The sequence below is a fragment of the Thamnophis elegans genome, chromosome 2, assembly GCF_009769535.1.
Source record: "Thamnophis elegans isolate rThaEle1 chromosome 2, rThaEle1.pri, whole genome shotgun sequence".
Taxonomy (NCBI): Eukaryota; Metazoa; Chordata; class Lepidosauria; order Squamata; family Colubridae; genus Thamnophis; species Thamnophis elegans.
Window position 1 is genome coordinate 143,334,568 of NC_045542.1, and position 25,702 is coordinate 143,360,269.

Genomic DNA, 25,702 nt, shown 5'->3' on the forward strand with positions numbered 1-25,702 from the left:
TCATGTTCAAAAGACGTGCTCGTCATTCTTAATAAACAACTAGCATAAGAATACATAAGAGAAACAGGGTGGTATCTTTATATGATACACAAGTGTATGTTACAAGAATTCCATTAGGCACAGGAGCCTCAAGGATTTAAGGCCTCAACATCAGGCCAAATGAGAGAGAAAGAAAGAGAGAGAGAAAGGAAAAAAGAGAGAAGGAAGTGTGGTAGTTTGTACTTAACATCTAAAAATGTCACTTTTAAGGTCTTAATAGAAATTGATTTTCTTCTCCTTATAAATCATAATTGCAGGACATCCCCCTCTAGGACATGTTAGTGTCCAAGCACAAGGAAACTGCAAACCACCTTTTTTTAAGGTCAAGCAGATATCCACCGTTTTCTGCTTCCAAGTTCATGAGCTTGAATGTAGTGGCCCACCCAGGCCAAGTCCACCAATTAAATTTGTTTTCTTCACATCATAAAAAACCCCAAAGTCAACCTACGGAACCTCAGAGCTCCTAAAGAAAGAATGCAGCCTTCAATGTGTCCAGAAAGCTGATGCAAAAGGGTCAGATACACAATGGAAAGGGTCTTATTAACCAGAAGCCTAAAAGGGCTTCTTAACTACACCAATTAAAAAAAAACTTAGGCATCTCCTTTAGTGTAAAAGGCTGTACAATTGATCCTGGCCTTGCTGCCACTCCACCCGGCCCAGTTACACCCAGCACCCTTTTCCTGAACTGGGAGGGATGCCTTTAGTGCATGGTGCTGACACTGGCCACCGCAATAGCTTCTTGAATTTCTCGTATCACCAGAATCCGGGTAAGCATTTGCTCCATTTGCTCTCGACTGATTGGCTGGATGGAATACCAGATAGGACTATTGGGAGCCACCACTGGTTCAGGAGTCAAATAGAATGTATCATTTCTGCCTTTCACAGTTTGCGGGCTAGAAAGAGAGAAGACACATTAGCGTTTGCTTTAGAAATGCTATTAACACTATATTAGGAACAAGGGCTGTTTCCTCTTCCTCTACATGAAATTCATATGCAAAATGAAATCTGAAAAGCACAAATTAATCTGGTTTATTGTAGATTATGAAATCAGATTAAGATAATCTGTAATTAGAATAAAATAATTCTTATCAATAGAAACTTTAAGCATATGCTACATCTTTCTTACTTTTTTTTCTCCCTTCCTTCTATTTTTTGCAAAAGGGGGTCTGTTTTTTTGTCAAAAAAGGCATTAGGAAGCTTATAGAGTGCTCCTGGGGGCTGGGGAAATTGAGCAAAAAACTGGCCCATTTTTTCCTCATTTATGCCCTCCCCAATCCCCAGGAGCTCTCTGAAAGCCTCCATAAGGCTATGCACGTGAAGGGGGAGGGGTTTCAGGATGCAAAAAATGCTGTACTCAGTGTATAAGATGCACCCAGATTTTCAACCTCTTTTTTGAGGGAAAAGGTGCGTTTTATACTCCAAAAAATATGTTGATTAACAAAAGATCCACATAAATCAAGATGTCTCCCACACATGGTTTAGTACAGGACTAACTGTAGGATATAAATTAAACCAAGAAAATAATGTAAGATTACAGGCTTGGGATTCCTATTTGCAAAGCCTTTAATGTATATGAAGCTTGTTCAAAAACTGTTTTATTTTATTTGTTCATTACATTTAGAAAACACTCGACTCTTTCACAGAGGGACTCTGGGTGGTGTACAAATAACATAGGCCTTCACTAATCAGTCCCACAACTGCATGCTCTTCTATTAGACTCAAGCAAGATGGCAAACCCAGTTCTTGAGCATTTTCCAAAGGCCAAGAAACTAGGAGCCCATCTCACCTACGTGGAGAATGTTCCAAAGGATGAGACAACACAGAGAAGGCTCTCTTGCTTCTGCAAGTTGGAATTCTTTAACTAACAGGATCTGCAACATACTTTACCTGCCTGACCTTTCTTCAGCCACATAATAAAGTGTTATGAATCAACCATTTCTGTGACTGCAGGTTATTCTCACTTAATGACAAATGGGACTGGAACTACACAATTGTAAATCTGATGTCACAAGACTGCACTGCTTAGCAATGGAAATTCTGACATTCCCAATTGTCACCAAGTGAATAGCTATGCATCATTAAGTAAGGCTATCAAGTGTCACTACTTGTGACCTTCTGCCAAGTTCCGTACTTACTTTTCTTGTAGGAAGCCGGCAAAAAAAGTCACGATAGCTACATTTATCTGGATGCTGAAGGACAACCTGTACCAAACTACCTATAGACTGAAAGCCCTTGAAGATAATGTTCAATGGACAATTGTGATGGGAAAACTCACCATTTGAAGAGGTAGAAGTCATAAAGTTTTATAGGACACCTCAATGGGTTTTCAGGATTCTCTGTCTGCTCTGCATACATGTCATCTGTAACTGCAAATCAACCCCAAGAGATACAGAACCATGAAATACATTCTTATAGCAGATGAACAGATGTCAATGTTATTAATAGAACAAAGAACATGTTTTTTGTAATCTCTGCTATCTTCGTTATTGCATATGCTACCAAATACTATCTTCCAAACAGTTCTTGAAAATAAATAGGAGCTTTCTTAATAAGGCATTGCATGTAGTAGAAATGTAATTTATCAAAGACTTGATGAATGACTACCAGAAACATTGAAAGTGAAAGCAGCAACTTTACACATAGCAAGCGAGATATTTACAACAGATGACATTCATGTGGTCTTTACCAGACAATTTATGTTCTATTTATTGCACAAAGTCGATGTAATAGACCTTAAAAAGCTCTGCAAAATGAACATAGCTAAGTATTAGAAATTTTCATCCTCCTCCCCACCCCCCCGAAATTCTTTCTACCTTTCTGGCCTGCCTGGTGGATGCCAAGAGCCTTCAGATACCGAATGCTTGTACTCTTATCTTTAGGATTAGAAGGGTTCTTCTTAGTCTGCCTCAAGACTTTTGAAAAGGCCAGTTTCATATGTTGATCTACTGTTTTCAACAGGAAATATCTGTAGACACAGGAGAAGTACTCATTGAATTATATTCTCTGTCCCAAATCCAGAAAAAAAAACCACCAATGTCCCCCATATCCACCAATTATCAAAGTTTCTGCACTATGGACCTAAGCATGGAGTATCTAGACTTCAACAATCAAGGATGTGTGCATGTGTGCATGTATAAAAACGTGGTTAAACTTAAACAAAAGATTGCTGCCTTACTATTTCTACTTGCCCTACTATTCATTTTCAGAGAAAAATATTCATTATCAGAGCAATTTGCTTCAACGAGGGGAAGCTCCATGTTCAAAATAAAGAATAAAGTGCCTTCCAAATGATATAGAAATACTATAGTAAAAAAATCTATTCTTAAAAGTACTAGGATGGCATTTTCAGAAAACAGAAGGCTGGACTGCAGCCAACATTTCTGAAACATGTGAAGCCAGTTGCCATAAAGAACAAATATGCATTTCTTATGTCTATTGACTATAGGCTGATCATTCTGCAGACAGAGTTAAAACCACTTATGGTTAATGATGAAAGCAGAATTTGAACTAGAAAATTATTGATCCATAATTTCTTTGTAAATGTACTGTAACAGCTGTAGATTTATATTTAGTCTGCATGTTTGTTTGCTTATTTATTAAATTTTTATGCTGCCCATCTCCCCTACAAGATGACTCTTCCACATTTTGCTGGAAATTTGATTTGATCTTACTAATTCAAAATTATTGGAAAAAACAGGATTCTGTCTATTTTAAAATAATTGGAATGGTTTTATTTAGGTAATGCTTCCATTGGTACATACTTTGTATTAAAAAACATGAGAGTGGTTAACAAGGTAGCAGGAGAGTGAGCGCCGAGCTGTTTACACTCCCATAACATTTCTTCTGTCACATGGCTGGGAAGAACATATCCTGTGCAGATAAAAAGAAAGCATCAATACAGAGATACCAAACTGATGCTCCTCCTAAGAAAAGATACAAACATTGCATTTCTCAACATTGTAACATTAAGAGAGCAAAATAAATGATGTTTCTTGTGATAACAAATTCACCAATTGTTCAGTTATTGTTAAATATTTACATACTTCACTCAACTGTCTGTTTGAAGATTCTCTTACCCAAAGAAGTGATCCTAGGCTGCACATCCTTGAGAACTTCGTGTAACCATTCGGTGAACCGTATGTAATAGAGATCTGAGAAAATGTCATCAACTCGCCCATTTTCAAATAAGTACTGCAAGAAACAGTAACACAGGGGAGGAAAAAAACATACCGTGATGTTCATTAATGAAATGAAAGGCTGTATATTTAATTTCATATTCAAAATCCCTACCAGCCTAAAGTAAAAAGTGAAAGCATTTTAGTTCAAGTTCAAATAAGCTAATTTCAGAAAAATTGACTCAACAAATACATGCCCTTTATTTTCCACAGACATCCAAAGATTTATGTTTTAATGTACCTTTCAAAGTATAAGACGCTCTGAAGTATAAGATGCACCTAGCTTTTGGGGAGGAAAACAAATTACACTTGCCTCCCAACAATTTGCTTCCTTGCAGCCCCCCAACAAACTGCTGTTTCAGGCTGCTCCGTGCGTCCCATTTTTTGTCTCCACATCCCGTTTTCAGTCTCCGCATGCCCTGCTTTCAGCCTCCATTTTCCGCCCGTCCTGGGCGGTGGGGATCGGAATGGGTGGAAAACGGGGCATGCAGAGGCCAAAAATATCATGTGGAAGCTGAAAATGTGGCGCACAGAGGCAGCAATAGGCAATGGCAATCCCTGTAGCCTGAAACAGCTGATGGTCGGGAGGCCGATCCAACTGACAATCAGCTGCTTGTGCTAATCAGGCTGTGCTGAAGCTGAAATTGCTTGCTGTTTGCTGCAAGGAGGCAAATTGCTGGGAGGCAGAGGCCAAAGGATGGGGGCTGGCGGGGCTACAATTGGTGTATAAGATGCACCCAAATTTTCACCCTCTTTTTTGGGGGGGAAGTGCATCTTATATTCCAAAAAATATGGTATATACGGTAATTTTAACCTGGGTTTTAAAAATCTAAAAAACAATCTATCATATGAAATCCTCACATTCATCCAAGCAGCCTGCAAGTCTTAGACATTACTTGTCTCAAGATTGAATTAAACGGGGCTAATACTTATTCAGCTAAATTTTCAAAACTACATTCACGGCTATTAAAACCAGCAGTTGTAGTAATGAAAATTACCAACATTTTGGTATTCACTCAAATATATAGGGAGTCCTCAATTTACAACCACAATTGGGAATGAAATTTCATCATAAATCAGTAAAGCGAGTTATCATGTGATCAGACCCAATTTACGACCATTTGTATTATGGTGGTTAAATGAATCACGTGAATCATGTAAATCATGGGTAGTAATTTTGCAAAATTTTAGGGGTTTCTCTGAACTGTTTGAAATATCAGTACACTCTTAACTATAAAAGTACAGAAGAACAAGTTGTAAAATACTAACATAAAGTTTCAGTAGAATTCTGATACAACAAATACTATTTCGCTTCTAAAACCTAGATATGTTTAAATTTCAGAGTATATCAGTAAAATGCTTCTTTATAAGGCATACATCTAGAAAGAAACTTTCTTCTTTTCTTTTTTATAAATATTTTTTTTGAATAAACACTAACACAGACAAAACACACACACACAAAAACACACAAAACTATCTTCCATTACAAATTGTAGAAAGTGTGTCGATTGGTTACAAAAACTTCCGTGCATCCCTTCCACAGTCATAACCTACAATTCATATCAAATCATATATTTTAAATCAAATATATTTATATATATATATTACTATCATACCTCAACCTTCATTTGACTATAATTGTTTTTATGTCCTTTTATATAAAATATTCCAGATTTAAAACAAAACCACATAATGGCATTCCATTAGCTCTTCCCAGTATCATCCAGTAACATTACATCTTTATAACATGTTCTAAATAAAAATTGGTTATATTTAATAAGAGTTTCTAAACCTCCTTTCGTAGTCAGTTTGCAATTTATATCAAATTTCCTCTTATCAAACCAATACATATATATGCATTATTATCATTATCAATTATTTAACTGTATCCATTATCATTTCATTTTATACATAATGATCTAAATTTAACTAAATTTGACTTAATTTTTTATTATAAGCTTTCCTTACATCAACCTGTATCTTTCCAGTAATAGTGCAGTCTTATGTCTCTTGCCATTTGTGGCATTAGTATTCTGGTTATTTCCTTAGTAAGTTTTGTTTGCAACTTATTGCTTATTGCAAATCTTGTACAAGCTCAAAACCCTCCATCTGTTTCTTCAATCAGCTTATTTTTGGTTATCACTAGTGCTTCTGACAAAATTTCTCTCCTTAGTTCCATCAATTCTTCTCTCTTTTCTTCTTCTATACTTTGAAATCTGGGGTAGAGCTCCAGTCCATCTATCTCCCCTTTCCATACTCCACTCTTTCCATTTCCAACCACGCTCAATTCACTGTCAGTATCAACAATTTTCTTGTCTTTTATTTTTTCCTTCAGTTTTTAGAACTCTGACCTCCACTTTCTTCATTTGATGAATATCCTCAATTTTTCCATCAAATTTTACTGTTCTACGATCTATGTTCTCCAATCTCTTCTCAATTTTCTCTGTTACTTCTAATAATTTTTGAATTTCAAACAATCTTTTGCAATGTTAAGGTTTCTTTTTCATGTTGCGCCATTCTTCCAACTTGTAAACACTGCCACTCTGGCATTCAAAACCTTTTATTAAATTTAAAGCAAATTAATTTATAATCTTTCAAGACAAGGCTTTGTTTTCACTCCACTCCAGCAGCCAATAAAGCTCCCCGAAGAGCACCTATATAAACAACCCATGCTCTTCTCATTATCACTCTGTAAACAAGCTGAGGAACCTTGAAATGCAAAGTCAAATGATCAAAGAGAAAAAAGAAAAGACAATATTTCCAAGCCTTCCAAGCCTCCAAGTGGCAGTGTTACTTCCTTCCCTCTGTTATTACAGCCCTCTTTGTATTCCTTTTATATCGTCTTTATATTCCGGGCTTAAAGAAAGCAAAATTATTAAATGGAGCAAAAAAAACCAATCCAATCCAACATTATAAAAATAAGAAAAAAGATTTTAATCCATAGGTATTAAAAAATATAAAAAGTATAAGAAGAAAAACTAATCCGTCCAATTTAAAGAATAGGAAACATTTGCAAAAGTTCCATCCTTAAAAGAATTTTTTTTTAAAAGGATAACACAGTCTAGCGTAGCTTAATTTCGCAGCCTGTTCTCTTCTGTTTTCAAATTTAATTTAGCTTTAATTTTTTGGGGGGTAGTCTCTTTTATAATAATATTTTCCTCACCAGATGGACACACTTTCTCTTTCCGTTTTCCTCCCATTCCGGAGCTGTCCCAACTTCAGCAGCTTCAATGGCTGCGCTTCTGTCGCCAGCAAAAAGAGATTCTCCTGGATCAATCAGGGACTTTGCGGTGTCCCTGAGATCAGCAGGATGTACTCTTCCCTGTCACCGTCTCTTCGGGATGGTTTAGGTCCAAAAGGACTGTCCAGTGGGAAAAGTATTGACTGCGATCTTGGAGCTCCAAGATCGCATGTCGTGTCATTACGACGTCAGCTCCTTCTTTCCAAAACTTTGTTTCTTTTTCTTATCTCATTGGCATGCATTTGAAAACTTGGGATTGTGGAATTCTTTCTCTCTCCCGCAACTCCTCCCCTTCAATACCACACAATCATTCGAGTCATTCAAGAAATATTTGAAGTCTTCAACTTAATAAAAATTGTATTAAGGGAGGTTTTTTTTATCTGTAAACCTTACTAGCAAAGTTAGTTGTTAGGTAAGTATTTTGTAATTGCATTATTTTTTAAAAAATATAATAAATACATGGTAAATATTTGGTTTTATTGCTTTTGTGTAATTTTTGTGTAAGTCTTAGTTTTTCCACTCCAAATATCTCTAAAATTATTTGCAGTATTAAAACCAACTATAGCAAGTCTTTCCATGATGGCACACCTTTTGAATGCAGAGAAAGATATAGTAAAGTACATCTGGATCATAGGGCTCGCCTTCACTATTGCGAGCTTCACGAGTCATTAAGCACAATCCATAATTTAATTCTGCTACAGCTGAAGATATGAGATCTTCTTGGAATCTCAATAACTGGCGCCCTGCAAATGAGAAGATAAGATCATCAAATGACATTTAAAATCCCTATTTAAATCTCATTTTTCTTGACCCTTTAAATCAACCCACTCTGCTACAAAATCACATCTTCAGTATACTTATTGATGAATAAGTAACCAATTAATATTTTAAATCTTGATATTGAATATACAGCCTGTGCTCATCAAAATTTTTGGGAAGTCATCTAGAACCCTTCCAAAATTTGCTGCTAATTGTGACTTTTGGTCTGACAGAATATAAAACTACATGATAACACCAGTAACACTGTTAGCTATAGTTAATAATTCATTAAGTTACCAAATTTAGTTTTTGTCTTGCCCCCATCAAGTTTTGGAATATAGGCCAAGGGTTACAACCACAACTGGGACAGAATACCTGTCACCAAGCAATGCAGTTAAGTGAGTTGCATCCACAATTTCACAACCTTTTTTTGATGTGGTCACTAAGTGAATACTGTTAACTAAACCCAGCTTCCTCCATTGACTTTGCTTGTTGAAACCCCATGGGAAGGTTGCAAATGGTGACTACATGATTCCACAAAGCTGAAACTGTTGAAAATACATGCCAGTTGCCAAGCACCTGAATTTTGATCTTGTGACAAGTGGGGAAAATGCAATCGTTTTAAATGGGAGGATTGGCTGTAAATTACTTTTTGCACTGCTGCCATAGCTTTAAATGATCCTAAAATAAATAGTTGTAAGTCAAGGACTACTTCTATCTCACGTAAAACACCCAGTATGGCCTCCATCCCAAAATACACCCATAATGTATAGTTTTTTCAAACAGCATTAGGCTTTTTTTTTAAGTGGTAAGGCTCATTTTATAATGCAAGCCTAACAAATATAATGAAGGTTTATTATGCTACAATTTTTTTTTCACCAAAATCAATGCAATGCAATTGAGGACATGGTCAACTGGAAAGCCTAAGGCACTTACTACCAATGGGTGCAAGCCGGTTCTGTGATTCTTTTTCCATCTCTGCATTTTTAGTCTGTGCCCAGCTCTTCCATACTTCTAGTCCTTCCTCTGGCTTGAGAGACTGCGGAAGGAGAAGTTCGGGGGAAGGCTGAGGCTGTGGTTGCTGTTCCACTTCAGCTACCTGAACAGTTTGTGCCTGTGGAAGAAAGTCATTTTAGCAATTCCTACTGGAGTTTCTTTAAAGTAAAAAAAAAATTCTTCACAAGTTTGGTCTCTGTTTTGTATGGTTATGCTTACGAAGACATTGGTAATTTCTTCAAAGAATTTCTTACTTCCAGAAATTATTAGCAGATATCACTGAGAAACTCCTATTTGCTCTATAATCAAAAAACGAAAATGCAGTAAACTTCACTTTGCTGCAAGAGGTATTCAAGGAATTTTCAAGTCCAACAGAGACACTGACACTTCACATAATTATGCTCCAAAGTAAAATTGATTCCCAGTTCCATTAATATAAATTTTACTTCCATTTAGGTGCCAGCTAACTCCAAAATTATTCTGGCCTGTTGGCAATATGATAAATAATATAATAATAAAAACAGTATAAAGCAAGATGACATGCAACGAAGAGCAACAAAGATGATTAGGGGACTAGAGGCTAAAACATATGAAGACCGGTTGCTGGAATTGGGTATGTCTAATTTAATGAAAAGAAGGACTAGGAGTGACATGATAGCAGTGTTCCAATATCTCAGGGATTGCCACAAAGAAAAGGGGAGTCAACCTATTCTCCAAAGCACCTGAAGTCAGGACAAGAAGCAATGGATGAAAACTAATCAAGGAGAGAAGCAACCTAGAACTAAAGAGAAATTTCCTGACAGAACAATTAATCAGTGGAATGACTTGCCTCCAGAAGTTGTGAATGCTCCAACACTGGAAGTTTGTAAGAAGAGACTAGATAACCATTTATCTGAAATGATATAGGGTTTCCTACTTAAGCAGGAGGCTGGACTAGAAGACCTCCAAGGCTGCTTCCAACTGTGTTATTCTGTTGCATGCACTCACTATGCAAAGCCATAGAAAAAAACAGATTCACAAGGGGCTCTCTCCATCTTAACCTAAGACTTAGGAAAACAATCAAGTTTTCAAGGTCTTACAGAACCCTAACAGTAATGGGACAAATTTCAGAGGAGAGTTTATTCTAGAAAACAGGCACAACAAAGTCTCCTGGCTTCCAACAGAGGCCACTATTTAATCGAAGGAGCCTGGACTGCATTAACTCTATCAGCATGTGCCAGGCAGATAGAAACTCCAGCAGTATCTCAGATAATTTGGCCTTAGGACACACAGGACTTTAACAAGTAAGAACCAACAGCATAAATCACACTTGCAGGCATACTGCACAATTCATGAAGCAGAGATGTCACATAATCATACAAAGAATGCCTGCTGTTGCTAATGTTAACTGCATTTTAACCAAGTGTCTTTCAAGGGCAGCCCCATACATTGCTATAGTCAAGGCTACTCCAGGAAGGGATCTAACTAGTAGGTATATTAGGTAGAATTGTGTGTGCAAAGGATCCCTTGGTCACAGTTGCTTTTTAAAGCTTTAAACAGGAGTTGGGATTACATAAGGATTATGCATGGTTTTTTTATGGAGAAGCACTACTCCATCCAAGAATATGGGTGAAAAATATTTGGCTCCAGGAGGACTTAATATTAACAGCCATTCAGTCCCGATAAGATTGTGTGGAGTAGATTACTCCCTATCCAGTAATACTTACTTACCCTTTATTAAAACAGACGGACTCAGAAGTAACAGTATAGTAAGCACTATGGTGAAGAAACTACTAAATCAGAAAGAATCTAAATTATGAAAAATGCACGTGGGAGGCCACAAGTTCTCAACCATTATTGTAATGTAGAAACTTTTCAAATGTTAAGTATTAGCAAGAAGAGCAGACAGCATTTGGAATGTGGCCTTCTAAAAGTCAGAGACATACAAACAACCAAATGGTAGTACAAAAAACTTTGAGATTATTCTGCTCAAGCCAGGAAGCTTCTCTAAATCTAAAACAAACTGTAGGTGTGTAATTTTTCTGTGTGAGGACTCTATAATTTTGCTTATAGTCACTATAGGAACATTCTGAAAGTAAATAAAGAAGTAAGTTTACATAAATTAACACTAGCCAGAATTTTTAACTATGTTTCCTTCAACAAATTATAGTTGGCACGCATATAAATAGCTTAGTGTGGTATGTGCCGACCATGGTTGTTAAAGAAAATTTGGACAGCACCAAGTTTTCATCATGCTAAAGGAATAATTCACCATTAGTATACATGCATTTTATACATTCAACCTATAGTTTAGAACTAGAAAGGGTCATTTAAGCAACCAAATCCAACTCCGTGATAGGCGCAAGAATCCAAATTAAAGCTGTAACAAATGGCAGTCCAGTCTCTGAATATACTGAGTAAACAGCAGGCTACCACATGTCTTGATAATTGATTCCATTGTCAAATTTTCCTTACTATTATAAATTTTTAGAAAGCTTCTATTTTCAAACCATAACATAAATAACTTTCATTCATGTATTCATTATTTTGGATCCTTTTTAACATTTCAACAGTGCAGCTACAAATAGCATATACAGTAAGTACTACCCATGATAATATAGAACATAAAAATATAAACATTGGAAACACTGCTTTTTTCTATGCAATGTTCCTCAAACAAAACCAAAGAATTAATATTGCATCCCAGCCTCTTAGTGCAGCATTTTTGTTACTTTATCATCTAAAAGAAGTATATTTACCCTGAAAATTGAATTATACTTTATGTCTAGCACAGTTTTTAAAAAACAAGAATGTTATACAAATGAAAAATTGTTTAACTTCTGCAATTATACAAAATTGGATCTAACAATCTAGATTACAAAAATCTTTGTATAGTAATAGTAATAGTAAGACAGCTTATTTTACTATAGCTAATGTTTCTGCAGAATTCATTGTCAAAAAAAAGAAGAATTTATCATCTTTGGCTAACTGATTTTATGTTATTGACATTCTCATCTTATATCAGCTTTTCCATCCAAGGAAACCAAACTACCGTATATACTCGAGTATAAGCCGACCCGAATATAAGCCGAGGCACCTAATTTTACCCCAAAAAGCTGGAAAAGTTATTGACTCGAGTATAAGCCTAGGGTGGGAAATGCAGCAGCTACGGTAAATTTCAAAAATAAAAAATCAGTGTTATTTGAAACTCAAAGTTATGTTTATTCAAGGGACCCGCTTAATTAAAGTGTTCTATAATATCAGTATGACTTATAATACTGCAAGTCTGCAATATTAAAATACTTGTATAGGGGATCCCCGGGATCCCCCGAAGAGATCAAATCACAACCAGTATGCCACCTTCTTGGTATATTGTTTTTATTTTCACTGAGTTTTTTAAAATGAGCATTATTTCATCCTTTTTTTCTTTATGTTTGATTGGTATCTGCAATTTGTGTTAATTCTGTTCATACATATAATATAAATGAAAAACCCAGCTCTCTTAAAAAATATTTTAAGTTCTTTCTGGTGCTCCCTTTTAGAATTGGCCAACTAATATTTCTGTTCACCCAACTAATGTCAGGCAGCGTTAACTGAAAAAGTAATTTTTCATGAAAGGACATTTTCCTAGGATTTTAATTGTTCTTACTGTCAGATTTCTCGTTATTTCCAGCTTGAGTCTCCTTCTGACAAGTTTCCATTGCTTCTTGTCCTGTCCTCAGGTGCTATTGCTGCCGCCGCCTCCTCCTCCTCCAACAGCACCAGCACATTTGCTGCCCAGCGCTGCGGCTGAGGTGAAGCCGCCAAAGCTCCCGCTGGCGCCCCCGCAGCGTTGGGCGGATATCCGGCAGTGCTGTTGGAGGAGGAGGAGGCGTACCAGCCTGCCATCGCCGGCCACCGCTAGCCCTGCCGCTCTTCCCACCCCCTTCCAAGCCCCACAGTCCAGCGGATGGAGCAGAAGCAGCTCGGGAGCTTCGCTGCTGCTCCCCGCATTTGCTGCACGGGGATCCCTTGGAGAGGGGATTCCAGCCTGCCATCGCCAGCCACCGCTAGCCCTGCCGCTCTTCCCACCCCCTTCCAAGCCCCACAGTCCAGCGGATGGAGCAGCGAAGCCCCGGAGCTGCTTCTGCTCCGTCCGCTGGACTGTGGGGCTTGGAAGGGGGTGGGAAGAGCGGCAGGGCTAGCGGTGGCTGGCGATGGCAGGCTGGAATCCCCTCTCCAAGGGATCCCCGTGCAGAAAATGCGGGGAGCAGTAGCGAAGCCCCGGTGCTTCGCTGCTCCATCCGCTGGACTGTGGGGCTTGGAAGGGGGTGGGAAGAGCGGCAGGGCTAGCGGTGGCTGGCGATGGCAGGCTGGAATCCCCTCTCCAAGGGATCCCCGTGCAGCAAATGCGGGGAGCAGCAGCGAAGCCCCGGTGCTTCGCTGCTCCATCCGCTGGACTGTGGGGCTTGGAAGGGGGTGGGAAGAGCGGCAGGGCTAGCGGTGGCTGGCGATGGCAGGCTGGAATCCCCTCTCCAAGGGATCCCCGTGCAGCAAATGCGGGGAGCAGTAGCGAAGCCCCGGTGCTTCGCTGCTCCATCCGCTGGACTGTGGGGCTTGGAAGGGGGTGGGAAGAGCAGCAGGGCTAGCGGTGGCTGGCGATGGCAGGCTGGTTCGCCTCCTCCTCCTCCAACAGGCAACAGCACTGCCGGATCCAGTTGTAGACTCGAGTATAAGCCGAGGCGGCTTTTTTCAGCCCAAAAAGTGGGCTGAAAAACTCGGCTTATACTCGAGTATATACGGTATGTGAGAACACAGTAGTAATTGATTCAGAACAAAGTGTGCAATCCAGATAAATTCATAAGCCATACTGACTCATATCTGACAGATCTCTCAAATTCCCAAAATACACTTACAATCTAAGGAGAAAACTCACCAGGAAGAAGCAAATGATGGTGTAAATGGGTACTCTCAGCTTACACCTTTCTTATCTTTCTTAGGTCCTTTACAGTTGAAAAACTTAAAAGACCAGGTTTAGGACAGAAAGTCACGGAGAAAATCTATCTACTATGTAGTCACTAAGAGTTGACAATAACCTGATTGCACATAATCAATCAATCAATCAATCAATCAATCAATCAATCAATGCTATCTAAATTGGTTGTCACTGTTAAAGCTTCTGACCTTGAATGCATTGGATGTATGTAAGTGGTATGAAATGGCACTTCCATCTATCTGCCCTAAATCTCTCACCATTCAGCTTCACTGGATGATTAAGCATTATAAGTGAGCAATTCTACCCCCACCCCCATCAATTTCCTTCAAATCATGAACAATGGAAATTTTCAGAAATTGTCCCTCATTTTCCCAAGGCAAAGATTCTCAATTATTGCAACCTTTCCAATATACTCCTATTCCTTATTAATTTTGATGTTATTTCCTTCCTGCAGTATTCTAAGCATGGCTGTACTAACAATTCGAACAAAAGCATTTCAATAATTGTATTCCCATTGACATTCTTGAAGATAAAAATATATTTAAAAGCACAGAATATAAGTATTTAGAACACAGTAGACAGTCTTCCTTTTAAAACTGTTATCTTTTACAGAGATGACAGAAAATCCTGCCCATCTTCAATTATTCAACCCTACAGAGGCTTGCATAAAGATAGCTTACTTACAGAGCAAGTAACTTGCAATTGTTGTTGTTGTTGCTGCTGCTGCTGCTGCTGTGCCTGCTCTTGTGACGTGGACTGCTGCTGTTGTGGGTCCCATATATGAACCGTTTGTGCTGTATTCTGGTAGGTCCCTGCCACTGCTTGCACTGCCACTGGAATGTGGATATTGCCATTCATAAACTGTGCTGGGAAAAGGGAATTGGCAAGAGTTTGCACTACTTCCTCATGAGAGTTTTTCACTACCGAGGCACCTCCCACCATCTTATCCTTGTCATCTTCTAGCTTCACGGTGGCCAAAGTTGTTGGGGAGCCACTAACATGGACGGCATTGTAGGCCTCCTGAGGAATGGCAATATGGGTAATGTTTTGTTGCTGTAGGTCACCGCGTGGTTGGGCAGAATAAACAGGGATTGTCCAAGTCTCACCAGTGGGACTAGTTATGGTCCCGGTGGCACTGTACAGGTGGGCACTATCCACCGTTAACAAGTCCGGCCTTAAGGATACATAACTCTGCTGCTGGCCCTGGGGGATGGTCAGAACTGTAGCCACCGGTTGCCCTGAAATAGCGTAGGACACAGTAATAGGCATATCCACTTTGCGTTTCTTTACTGGCTGAAGGACACTGGCAGTGCTGATCCTTCGTTCGCCTTCCCGTGGTGAGCCTTGCTGAGATGGAGGAGGGGAAAGTGCCCCCACTGTCTGGATTTGGATTTGCTGTCCTCCAGCAATTGCCTGCCCTGCCACGAGCTGGGCTTGGATCTGCTGATGCTGTATGTGTTCCTCCTGTATTTCTGCAGCCTGGATTTGCTGAGCAGTCTGCACGTGCTGCACCTGAATCTGAGCCGCCTGCAACTGAGAAGGGCTGGGGCTCTGAAGGGCCTGACCCTGTATTGTCTGGGGTGCTTGCTGCTGTGTTTGGCCTTGGATCTGCACCTGGACTTGTATTGGCTGCTCTGAAGCTTGGTGAACAGTGAGCTGAGGAGAGAGCTGCTGGGTGGACACCGGTTGTGGGGACTGCTGAACTTGAACCTGTACCTGCAAAAGTAACACATGAACAGTTAGTGTATCAACTCCAAAATCCCTGAGACATTTTGAGGATCAGAAGCGTATCAAGTTAAATAAAAACCAGGATTAGGACTTAAATATAATAGGCATCCAATCAGCTGAGCAACTACATGACAGTATCCATAAAGAAAAAAAACAGTTAATACTTCTTGGTAGAATCACAAGCAAAAAAAATATGTATCACAAGTCTACCATCACCTGCTGCATAAATGATGGGTCAGCCACAGTGAAAATTCCATATCCCGTTGCAACCAATACGCTGCAACAGGGCCGGGCGTCCACCACGTGCGCTGCATGCGCACCCACTGCCCATGACACTCAGCTGCTCAGCGGAGCGTCATGCAGGCACCGTACACTCCATGCACATATGGCCCGGTTGGGTCAAATACAGGTAAGGAGGGCGGGCCTTCCAAGGCACTATACCAGAACGGTACCTGGTGCTCCCAGCAGGCACCGGTACACCCGTACTGGGGCGTACAGGCCGTAACTCACCACTGGCCAGTCACTATGTGCAACTTACATGAGTAGTGGACTGGCATGCATGCTCGTGAATGCCCGCAAGCCCACCGCTTGTGCGAGTTGTGTGCGTGCACACATGCCAGCCGCTCACATGGCCCAATTCCAAGTAGGCCTCGGCCAGGCAATGGGCTGCAGCCCAGGGGTTGAGGACCTCTGATCTATGTCCATTGACAACAAAAGCCAGTTATCAACAATCAACCTATATGGACCATCCTTATATCCAGTTTGCCACAGCCTCCAAATATAATCTTTACTACTTTCCATTGTACTGTATTATACAGTATTGTACAGCAAAAAAACATATTACTATTATAAATGCTACACAGAAGCGATTTTTTTGGTAATTAAGCAGTATACAAACAAGGCAGCACAACTAAAATCAGAATTCTCTGTAGTATTGTAAGAATACATGCAGTGCTATGCTATTGTTGGTTTTAAGTACATGTCAAGGGCACCTACATATTCTGTGATTTCTATTTCTATTGTAAATGTCCTTTGTGGTTTCTATTGTAAATGGCCTTTGAAGCAAATTAAATGAAAGAAGTTTTAACACTATTTGGGCAGAAGAACATATTTTCTAATTACAATTCTTATCACAAGAAAACAGAATATTGTCCAACTTATTCATATGTTTTACACACAAGGCAACTGGAATCTTACAATTTAAAAACCATCAGAGGTTAGATCACAAAATATTGCCTTATATTTCTGTACTTCTCTTTCTCTCTGAAGAACTGAAGAAGCATCTTGAATGAGAAGTGAAATCTTAAGGAAAAAACCAAGAAAGTCCAGTTGCCTTTTCAAAAGCATCTTTGGGACAATCATGACCCGAATGACTGAGAATCTTCACAGACATGCAATGTTAACATTACCTGGACTTGTTGGGGTTGTTGCACTTGTATTTGTTGCTCTTGTTGAGTTTGCTGCTGGACACTAGTTGTAACAGGACAGGCAAGTTCAAGCAAAGATCCAGCCACTTCCGTGCTATCTGTATAAATGCAGTTGCCTCCTTGCTGATATACCATGGTTGTGGTAGCAGCAGTCTGCTGAAATTCCTGTAGGGCTTCAGGGCCCTTGGAGGCAAGGGAGTCCAGGAATTCCTTCATCCTATGTTGGGGGATTGTTCGTGCTTTCACACGGATGTATTCTTCAAAGGAAATTGTGTTCTCCAAAGAATTATTCATATTGCAAAGTCCTCAGGGTTCCTTAGAAGAAAAAGGCAATAATTTATTAATTCTGAGTTTAAACTCTAGACCACTGTCTTCATATCTGTTGTCTTTATAAACCAGTTGAATCTTTCTTCAAATCAGTCCCATACAGCTATTCACTATTAGCTATCAAGAAACCTATTGAAATAATTATGCATAATATATGAAGTTAACCATAACCTGAAATCTGTCATCACAATATTGCCTCTTTTCAAAACTGGATGAATAAAACTAAATCAAATCAAATCAAGCAATTAAAAAAATTGCAACTATTTGAGGTGGTCTCTTTAAAACTTCAAAAAAGCTGCACAAGTAATTAACTAATTTTAATAACTATAGCAAAATAGCACCTCAGAGATAAATGCCTTGGAAAACAATGGTAAATGGCTGTAAAAGGAACTTGCTACATTTCTTTCATTCTTTAATTATTCCAAATTCAAAAAGATAAATGTTCTTGACTGTCAATGCAATTCTGATTCAGAAAACAGAAAAAGTGTAAAACATTACTTAAATCAAGGGATTTTATTTATGGGAATTTCTAGGAGTGAGTCATTGCCTTTTATTTATTATTCAAATGTATATATCACCCATAACACTAAATGATTGAGGGATTTATAAATAAAGAAATTCATACAAAAATAGACAGTTAAACAGACAAACTTAAAACAATGAAGCGAACACAGCCAACCAAACTGCACTACCTTGGTTATTGCTGTGTTTTGAGATGCAATTCAAGGTGCTGGTGGTTACTACAAGCCCAATATGGCTTTGGACTGGGATCCCTTTCCCAAGAGTCTCTACCTGTCCAACTAGCCAGAGAATGGGCGTGCTGCAGATCCCATCAGCCAAAGAATATTGGCTACTGAGGATCAGAGGGCAAGTCGGCCTGTTCTATAGAACATCCTCTCTTTGGAGATCAGAATGGCCCCAAACCCTGTTAGCTTTTTGTAAGATCCTAGAAATCTGGCTATGTATCCAAGCCTGGCCTGGGCATCGATTGTGTCAAAGGCCCCATTTCCAGTCTATATTATTAACTGGCCAAATATCTTGCTTTTGTGTGCACTGAATTGAATGTTTTTTTAAATGTTTCCCTTAGTTTTATTCTTTTTGTTTTAAATGTTTTAATCATATTTTCTGAATTGTAAACCACCCAGAGTCATTGACTGATATAGGTCGCCATAGAAATTGAACACATAAATAAATAAACCACCCACAGGGTCCCACACCACCCACTGGATCTCCAGGCTAGTTGACAGAGTCAGAAGACCCCGAGAGGAATGAGAGTTTGCCTCACTCCAGGAGACAAGACTAACCATACATACATACTAGCCACACAATTAAAAATGTTTAGAGAACCATTTATATGACTTCTGTGCAAGAATTTATTTTTCTGATAAGCTTCTATTAAAATACATACGAACACACCATTTAATCCTTTGAAAGAACAGGAAAGGGAGCACCCAGAAAAGCTCCTTTAATGGATGAGTAGGACTTCACTGTTCTATCTACTTTCATCTTCCTCATTAGGACTAGTAGAACTGTAGAAAGTTAAATTAAGGCAAATTAATTAACCTACACTGTTTAAACCATTGAATATTCTTCTATGTGGATTACATCCAGGCCTTAAAAATGCAATTGCATGCAAGAAATTGCTTGGCCAGTGTCAATCAAAAAAGTTATAGTAAATATACCCCTTTCTGAAAATTCTAATGCATGTAAACGCATGCATTCTGTGAATGCATGTTCACAGAAGTTTCTTCTGTGACTTTGACAATAATCAGGTAAGAAAAAGGATAGAAAGGTTACAACCATTAGTGTGCAGAAGTGATCATGAAACATGTACACATACACATCAGGATCCAACTCATTACATTAAATTTAGTAATCTGCTATTACAGCCTACTACTATATATATTAACAATCTACTACATCGTTTGATTTGTTTCTGATACAATACCATTTTAATGTATTGAGGCATCACTGAATATTGTTATATCTCATATGTAGAGAAAATGTGAGTCACATTAACCACAGTTTAACCTTTTAAATAATGTCATCCTTTTCATTTAGATTTGTATCAGGAGTATTAGGGAATCAATGAATCATCAGATTAAAATGTTACTTTATAGGTAACTCATATATCTGATTCACTCTATAAAGCAGTAAATCAAATACCAGTTCTATATTTCAGCTGCACGTATTAAAATTAAAATATTTTTAAAAAAATCTTCTTTCAATGACAGTTTCAGTTGATAAAGCTTTCTCTTGCAAGCCAAAACTAATGATTGCATTCCCCTAGCTGCTGACCCAGTAAGCACAATTTCCCAAGGGGAATGAAGATTAAGTGTACCATCTACACTTTCGCTTAGAAAAAAATAGCGTATCAAAGGGAAGAGTTGGCAACCCTAACTAAAAACCAACCAACTAATAGTTTTTAAAATATATTTTGACAAATGTATGATGGTTCTTCCAAATAAAAATGTAAGTTTAGAAGAAAGCTATAATATTTTGAATTGGAATAGTTATGAATATGAATAGTTAGTATATGCCGTCCAGTTACTTTTTTGTGAACTAAAAAGGTAAAGGTTCCCCTCGCACCTATGTGCTAGTCAATCCTGACTCTAGAGGGCGGTGCTCATCTCCATTTCAAAGCTGAAGAGCCAGTGCTGTCCAAAGAGGTCTCCGTGGTCATGTGGCCGGCATGACTAAATGCCAAAGGTGCATATAACGCTGTTACCTTCCCACCAAAGATGGTTCCTATTTTTCTACTTGCATTTTTCACATGCTTTCGAACTGCTAGGTTGGCAGAAACTGGGACAAGTAATGGCAGCTCACTTTGTTACATGGCACTAGGGATTTGAACTGCGGAACCTCCTGATCGACAAGCTCAGCGTCTTAGCCACTGAGCCACCGTGTCCCATCTTTTGTGAGACAGGTGTCGGATAGGTAATAGGTGTTGGGCTAGATGACCTACAAGGTCCCTTCCAACTCTGTTAATCTGATAATTCATTTAGTCACTCTAATGTTAAAGTCAATTTTAGTTTTAAAAAGCAGGAGCAAATATAGTAAATAAATATTACCAATACATATTTCAAGCATAGGTATAGTTTTGGAGAAACCTAACATTTATCCTTCTTCCCTTAATATGTATGAGTTATAAGGGCCATGCCTACAAATCTATTTACTAATTATTTTAAAATTGGGTGAATTTCATGTAATAGATGAGTTTTGGGGAAAAGGACATTTGTTTTTTTTTTACTTTACTTGAATTGCAAGTTGAAGAAGTAAGAAGCATATGATTATCCAAAAGAAGATTGTGAATATTTGTCAATACAAGTACTGTAAGGGCTTGTGTACAGTCTTCAAATCACTGCCCAGGGGACTTTCAATATACCTTACTTGTGCAAATAAACAAATCACTGTGGAACTGAGAAAAAGTAGTATTAGGATAGAATTCTGTCCTTGAGAACTGTGCCACTTAGTCTTAATTCTGAAAAATGAAAAGAAATGAAGAATACACTGCAGAATTGGGAGAAAATAAAACATAGTGTTGTATTTCTAGGGAATAAACTTAATGGTTACTTCATATGTTATATGAAAACATAAGAAATCCCAAAAAAATTATTGTACTAGGATCACTTGTAAATAAAAACATTATCCAAGAAAATAACTTTTAACATTTCATGTGTTCTCTTTAAAATACAAAAGTAAAACAAAGACAAGTCATATACAATGAAATACACACACTACATAGAAGTAAACTCTTAACTTCTCTCTTCCCTTATACAAATCTCTCCACATTATAAGGAACCTATTTAGGCAGATTCTGAAAAATGAATCAAACCATAGCCAGAAATAAAATAGAGCTTTTTATTTCAACCAAGGAGAATAAGAAAATAACTGAACTAAAATAAAAATCTAGGCTAGAATCACAATATTACTATCTTTTTCTCCCTCCAATCAAAAATCTATAATTTAGTTAACAAAAATATTAATATATTATAATAGAGGTTTAAACTATCAGCAACTAATTTATAACCGAGATATAGAATTTTTGGACTTAACTGAATTCTAGCAATTGCAGTCAGCCCTTCCACAAAAGTGCCAAGATCTGTGATTCAGGAGTATGAGGAGAGCCATCACATCTCCAATCACTAGCTTATGATCCATCCTAGCAAAGAATTAGACCATATCATGGCTTGAACTATCACATAACAATATTAATTGGGAGCATTCCAACAATTTTATTATTTATTTATTTAATTTATATTGCCGCCTATTTGCCAATGGCAACTCAATTTGTTTTACATTTTTTCAAGTTATCTGCTAGCTAATAACTAATGTTTATGTTTATATTCCCTTCTATAATCCTGTAGAGATTTGGGGCATGGAATTATACTTATTCTTACATTAATTATAATTAATGCAATTATAATTATTCTTTCATTAAGAACAGAAAATTTAAAAATAAACTACTTTGAATTTAACTTTTGCTGTGCTGAAACAATAAACAAGGAGAGAACTTAGGTTAAACTGTTTGATCAAGTTTTGCTAGGACATTTTTTTAGAAACATACCCATCTGATAATTCAAGATTATTTAACCTAAGCAATTTTATCTTCTTGACATCTTCCATTGATCTTTTATCCATTAAAGCCTCCAGATAATATAAAGTGAAGACAGCCTATTTCACCCTATCCCAATCTGGTACCATTGTATCTAGATATATGTTACATTTCCGATACTACAGGTAGTCCTTAACTTACGACTATTGAGACCAAAAATTATGTTAAGACATTTGTTAAGTGAATTTTGCTTCATTTTATGACATTTCTTGCCACAGCTGTTAGGTGAATCATTGCAGTTGTTAAGTTAGTAACCTGGTTGTTAAATTAATCTGGTTTCTCCATTGACTTTGCTAGTCAGAAGATTGCAAAAAGTGATCACATGATCCTAGGACGCTGCAATAGTTATAAGTGTGAATCAGTTGCCAAGCATCTGAATTTTGATCACATGCTCATGGGATCCTGCAAAGTTTGTAACTATGAAAAATGGTCATAAGTCATTCTTTTCAGTGCCATTACAACTTTGAATGGTCACTAAATTAATTATTGTAAGTCGAGGACTACCTGTATTGTATCTAGATAAATGTTATATTTATCAGCATTGCTAACTGTCACAGATAAAAATGAAAACCCCAACATATCTGGAGGTCTATTCAGCAGTCTCCAAACTTGGCAATTTTAAGATTTGTGGACTTCAACTCCCAGAATTTCCCAGTCAGCATGGCTGGCTGAGGAACTAGATATATAACATTAGGGTGAGTAGAAAAAAGTAGATTAGCAAGCAATTAAATCAGAAAATTTTAGACATTAATAAAGTCAGACACATGTGAAGTATATGGGCAATATAGTCTAGCCAGACAGCATACTGTACATATTTCTGATATTCATGTCATAAACTATTTATGACTTATTTACATTATGGACAGAGTTCATTATGGTCCAGAGCTCCCAGTTCGGATTGGATTCAGGTGAACAAGTAGTAGCAGCGGGAGACTCCACAAACCTGGTCGCACAAACACGCCTGAACCGGTACTAAAAAAATTGGTAATCCACCAGATTACAAAGAAGACAGAACAAAAAAATACACCTACATCTGTAATACTAAAAATACAGTTATGTTACAAAATACATTATTTAAATAGACAGGAGGGTTCTAAAGATTCTTTTCCCAAGCATGAAGTTTCTGAATGAGTAGTAAAATTTCTACTGTAATAAAATGAACTAAATATAATATATCCAAAGTCATGGTCTTTGTGAGGGAATATAGAAAAATAAAGTAAAATCATTCTGTAGAAATAAATAGGTCCACTCAATTTCTGGATGACTTCCCAAAGCTTGAGAAACCTACGCAATATGGTTTTACTTCAATGATAAAAAATATTATATGGCTACATACCTTTACACATTTATACACTAAATTGCAAGATTTCTGGAACTTTGAATAAGCCAACAATAACATACAATAGTACTTTCTACAGTATTGCTCTTCTAGTTAGCTACCGTACTTGGATAACTAAGACAGGTCACAGATCCATCTGAGCCAACTCCTTATCTAATTCATTTATCAAGACATTTTGTGAAACAAAGCAGAAGGCAATGTGGTACAGTGTTTGTGTACTATATAGTGCATTGTGCACCAAATATATCTTACCCTCTAACCAAAGGATTGACAGCAGTGGTGGGTTGCAAATCCCGTTCCAACCGGTATGGCAGGTGCTCTATGCGCCATGCGCCTGCGCGGAAGCGCAAAAGCCTTTAAACTCCGGTAAGGAGCTCGGGCGGGCGGGCCCTCCGGTGCACCATACCGGAACGGTATCCGGTGCTTCGGGCTGGCTCTGGTATGCATGTATCGGGGCGTGCCGCCTGCAACCCACCACTGGTTGACAGGATAAAAGTCCATTAAGTTGGCACCAGTTTATAAAACTGAGCACCAATACATCTATCTCCCCTTCAAAGTTACACAAGAGGGAGCAATGCCAAAGATACAGGCCTACAGAGTGAAATCAAGCAAAACAACAACAACAACAACAACAAACCTTTCAGCAGTTTTTTCCCCACCTCTATTATTATTGCCCATAATAAACAAAATACGTTTAAATTATGCCCTCCTATTTTGGAGGGTTGCCCACCACTTTATATATCCTCTCCGGGACCGAAAGAGTTACTGAAAATACTGTAACTAGTAGGTTATAGTGAATTAAAGGAGACCATAATACAGAACTTGGAACCTGGAACAAATGGTTTTTTGGGGGGGATGACAGAGATAAAAGTTAATTAGATGGTGAGAATCCCACTTGCTTATTTTAAAGCTTTCTTCCATAATACAAATTAGCTCATTGTATACGATTTAATACAGCAGTTTAAAGCTCCTGACAAATACTATTGGTTCGTGAACAAGGCCCGGACCTCAAGGGCCCCGCCTCGCTTTCGTTATTGTAGCCTCCAGGCCCAGGGTGGAGAGGTAAGCACGCCACAGCCAGCGCGATGACCGGCGGCAAGGAAATTTGGCTGCAGCCGGCACGACAACCATGAGGCTTACCCCCCACCCACCCGCCCCGTCTCTCCCCCGGGGTTCTGCCGCACCAGGGCCTACCGGCCTCATCCTGGGATTCCGCCTGCTCCGGAGTCGGCGTCCGGGCGGCAGAAATCGCGCTCACTCACGCGTCGGCAAATCCTCCGGCGCGTTTACAGGCGGCGAGAAGGAGCCCTCCTCCCTCCCCACCTCGGGTGCCAGTGGGCGGGGGCGCGAAGGAAGGCTTGGGGAACGCAAGGCGGGGCCCTGCCCGGGGAAACGGCGCAGGCCTCGAGTGGATCCCGCCCTGTCAGCCGCCAATCTCTCCAACGCGTGCACGCGCTGGCAGCGCTACACAACAGCCAGGGCCGGTCTCGCGGGAGCGCGCTCCCGTGCCCGTTCCCCCTCCCCCTCCATTGCTATGCTGCTACCGCCGCCACCTACTCCCGTCGCCGTCCTCTCCCCCCCCCACATACATACACCAAACCAAACGTTGCGCCTCCCTCCGGAATACCGCGCTTCACGTTCCCGTTTAAAGGCGGCTCGGCATCCCCACAACTGAGTTCAGCTCCGCCTCACCCCGGCCCCTCTGTCGCCTCGCGCCGTCACCACCTCAGGCCCCGCGTCTTTTTTCCCCCCTCACAGATCCCTGGGCGCCATCTTACATTCAACCCGCCGCAACCAATCGGCGGCCGCCTTGAAGCTCGCGACAGCACCGCCTCCAAGCCGCGCGAGACCTACAGACCGAACCACGCCCCTTGCCTTAAAGTGGACGAGCTCCTGCGGTGGGAGGAGGTGCGGGGGGGGGATTTGAGGGACGCGCAACGGGGAGAGGTGGGAGTAAGTTTGAAGGTCAAAAAGCTTTTGCGGGAAGCTGATTGTAGCCCCCCTGTCGTTAAGGCTTATTGGTTCTTCTCGCTTCCTCCTCTCTCCTCATAAATCCTAGATTTGCGAGTATTTTATTTCTCGATGTTGTCATTCTATTCTGC

General features: G+C 39.2%; 2 protein-coding genes across 7 annotated transcripts in view; one reads left to right on the forward strand and one right to left on the reverse strand.

Moving 5' to 3' along the window:
* On the reverse strand, positions 1 to 25,431 carry QRICH1 (glutamine rich 1). 6 transcript variants are annotated; one of them, XM_032208582.1, is made up of 11 exons: positions 25,194 to 25,286; positions 19,063 to 19,175; positions 17,302 to 17,634; positions 14,849 to 15,880; positions 9,151 to 9,328; positions 8,044 to 8,198; positions 4,116 to 4,230; positions 3,801 to 3,909; positions 2,853 to 3,004; positions 2,315 to 2,405; positions 1 to 932 (listed from the first exon to the last, which is right to left on the reverse strand). In XM_032208582.1, exons 3-11 carry the CDS (start codon positions 17,611 to 17,613, stop codon positions 740 to 742), a joined length of 2,337 nt encoding a protein of 778 aa, XP_032064473.1. In that variant the 5' UTR covers positions 17,614 to 17,634; positions 19,063 to 19,175; positions 25,194 to 25,286; the 3' UTR covers positions 1 to 739. The 6 variants fall into 6 exon arrangements, with proteins under 6 accessions (XP_032064473.1, XP_032064474.1, XP_032064470.1 ...); XM_032208583.1 differs by lacking the exons at positions 19,063 to 19,175; positions 25,194 to 25,286 and adding an exon at positions 25,379 to 25,431; XM_032208579.1 differs by lacking the exons at positions 19,063 to 19,175; positions 25,194 to 25,286 and adding an exon at positions 25,293 to 25,380.
* Positions 1 to 25,702, forward strand: part of LOC116502680 (zinc finger protein 420-like) — a 474,998-nt gene that overhangs the window by 396,832 nt on the left and 52,464 nt on the right. The window lies entirely within an intron of this gene.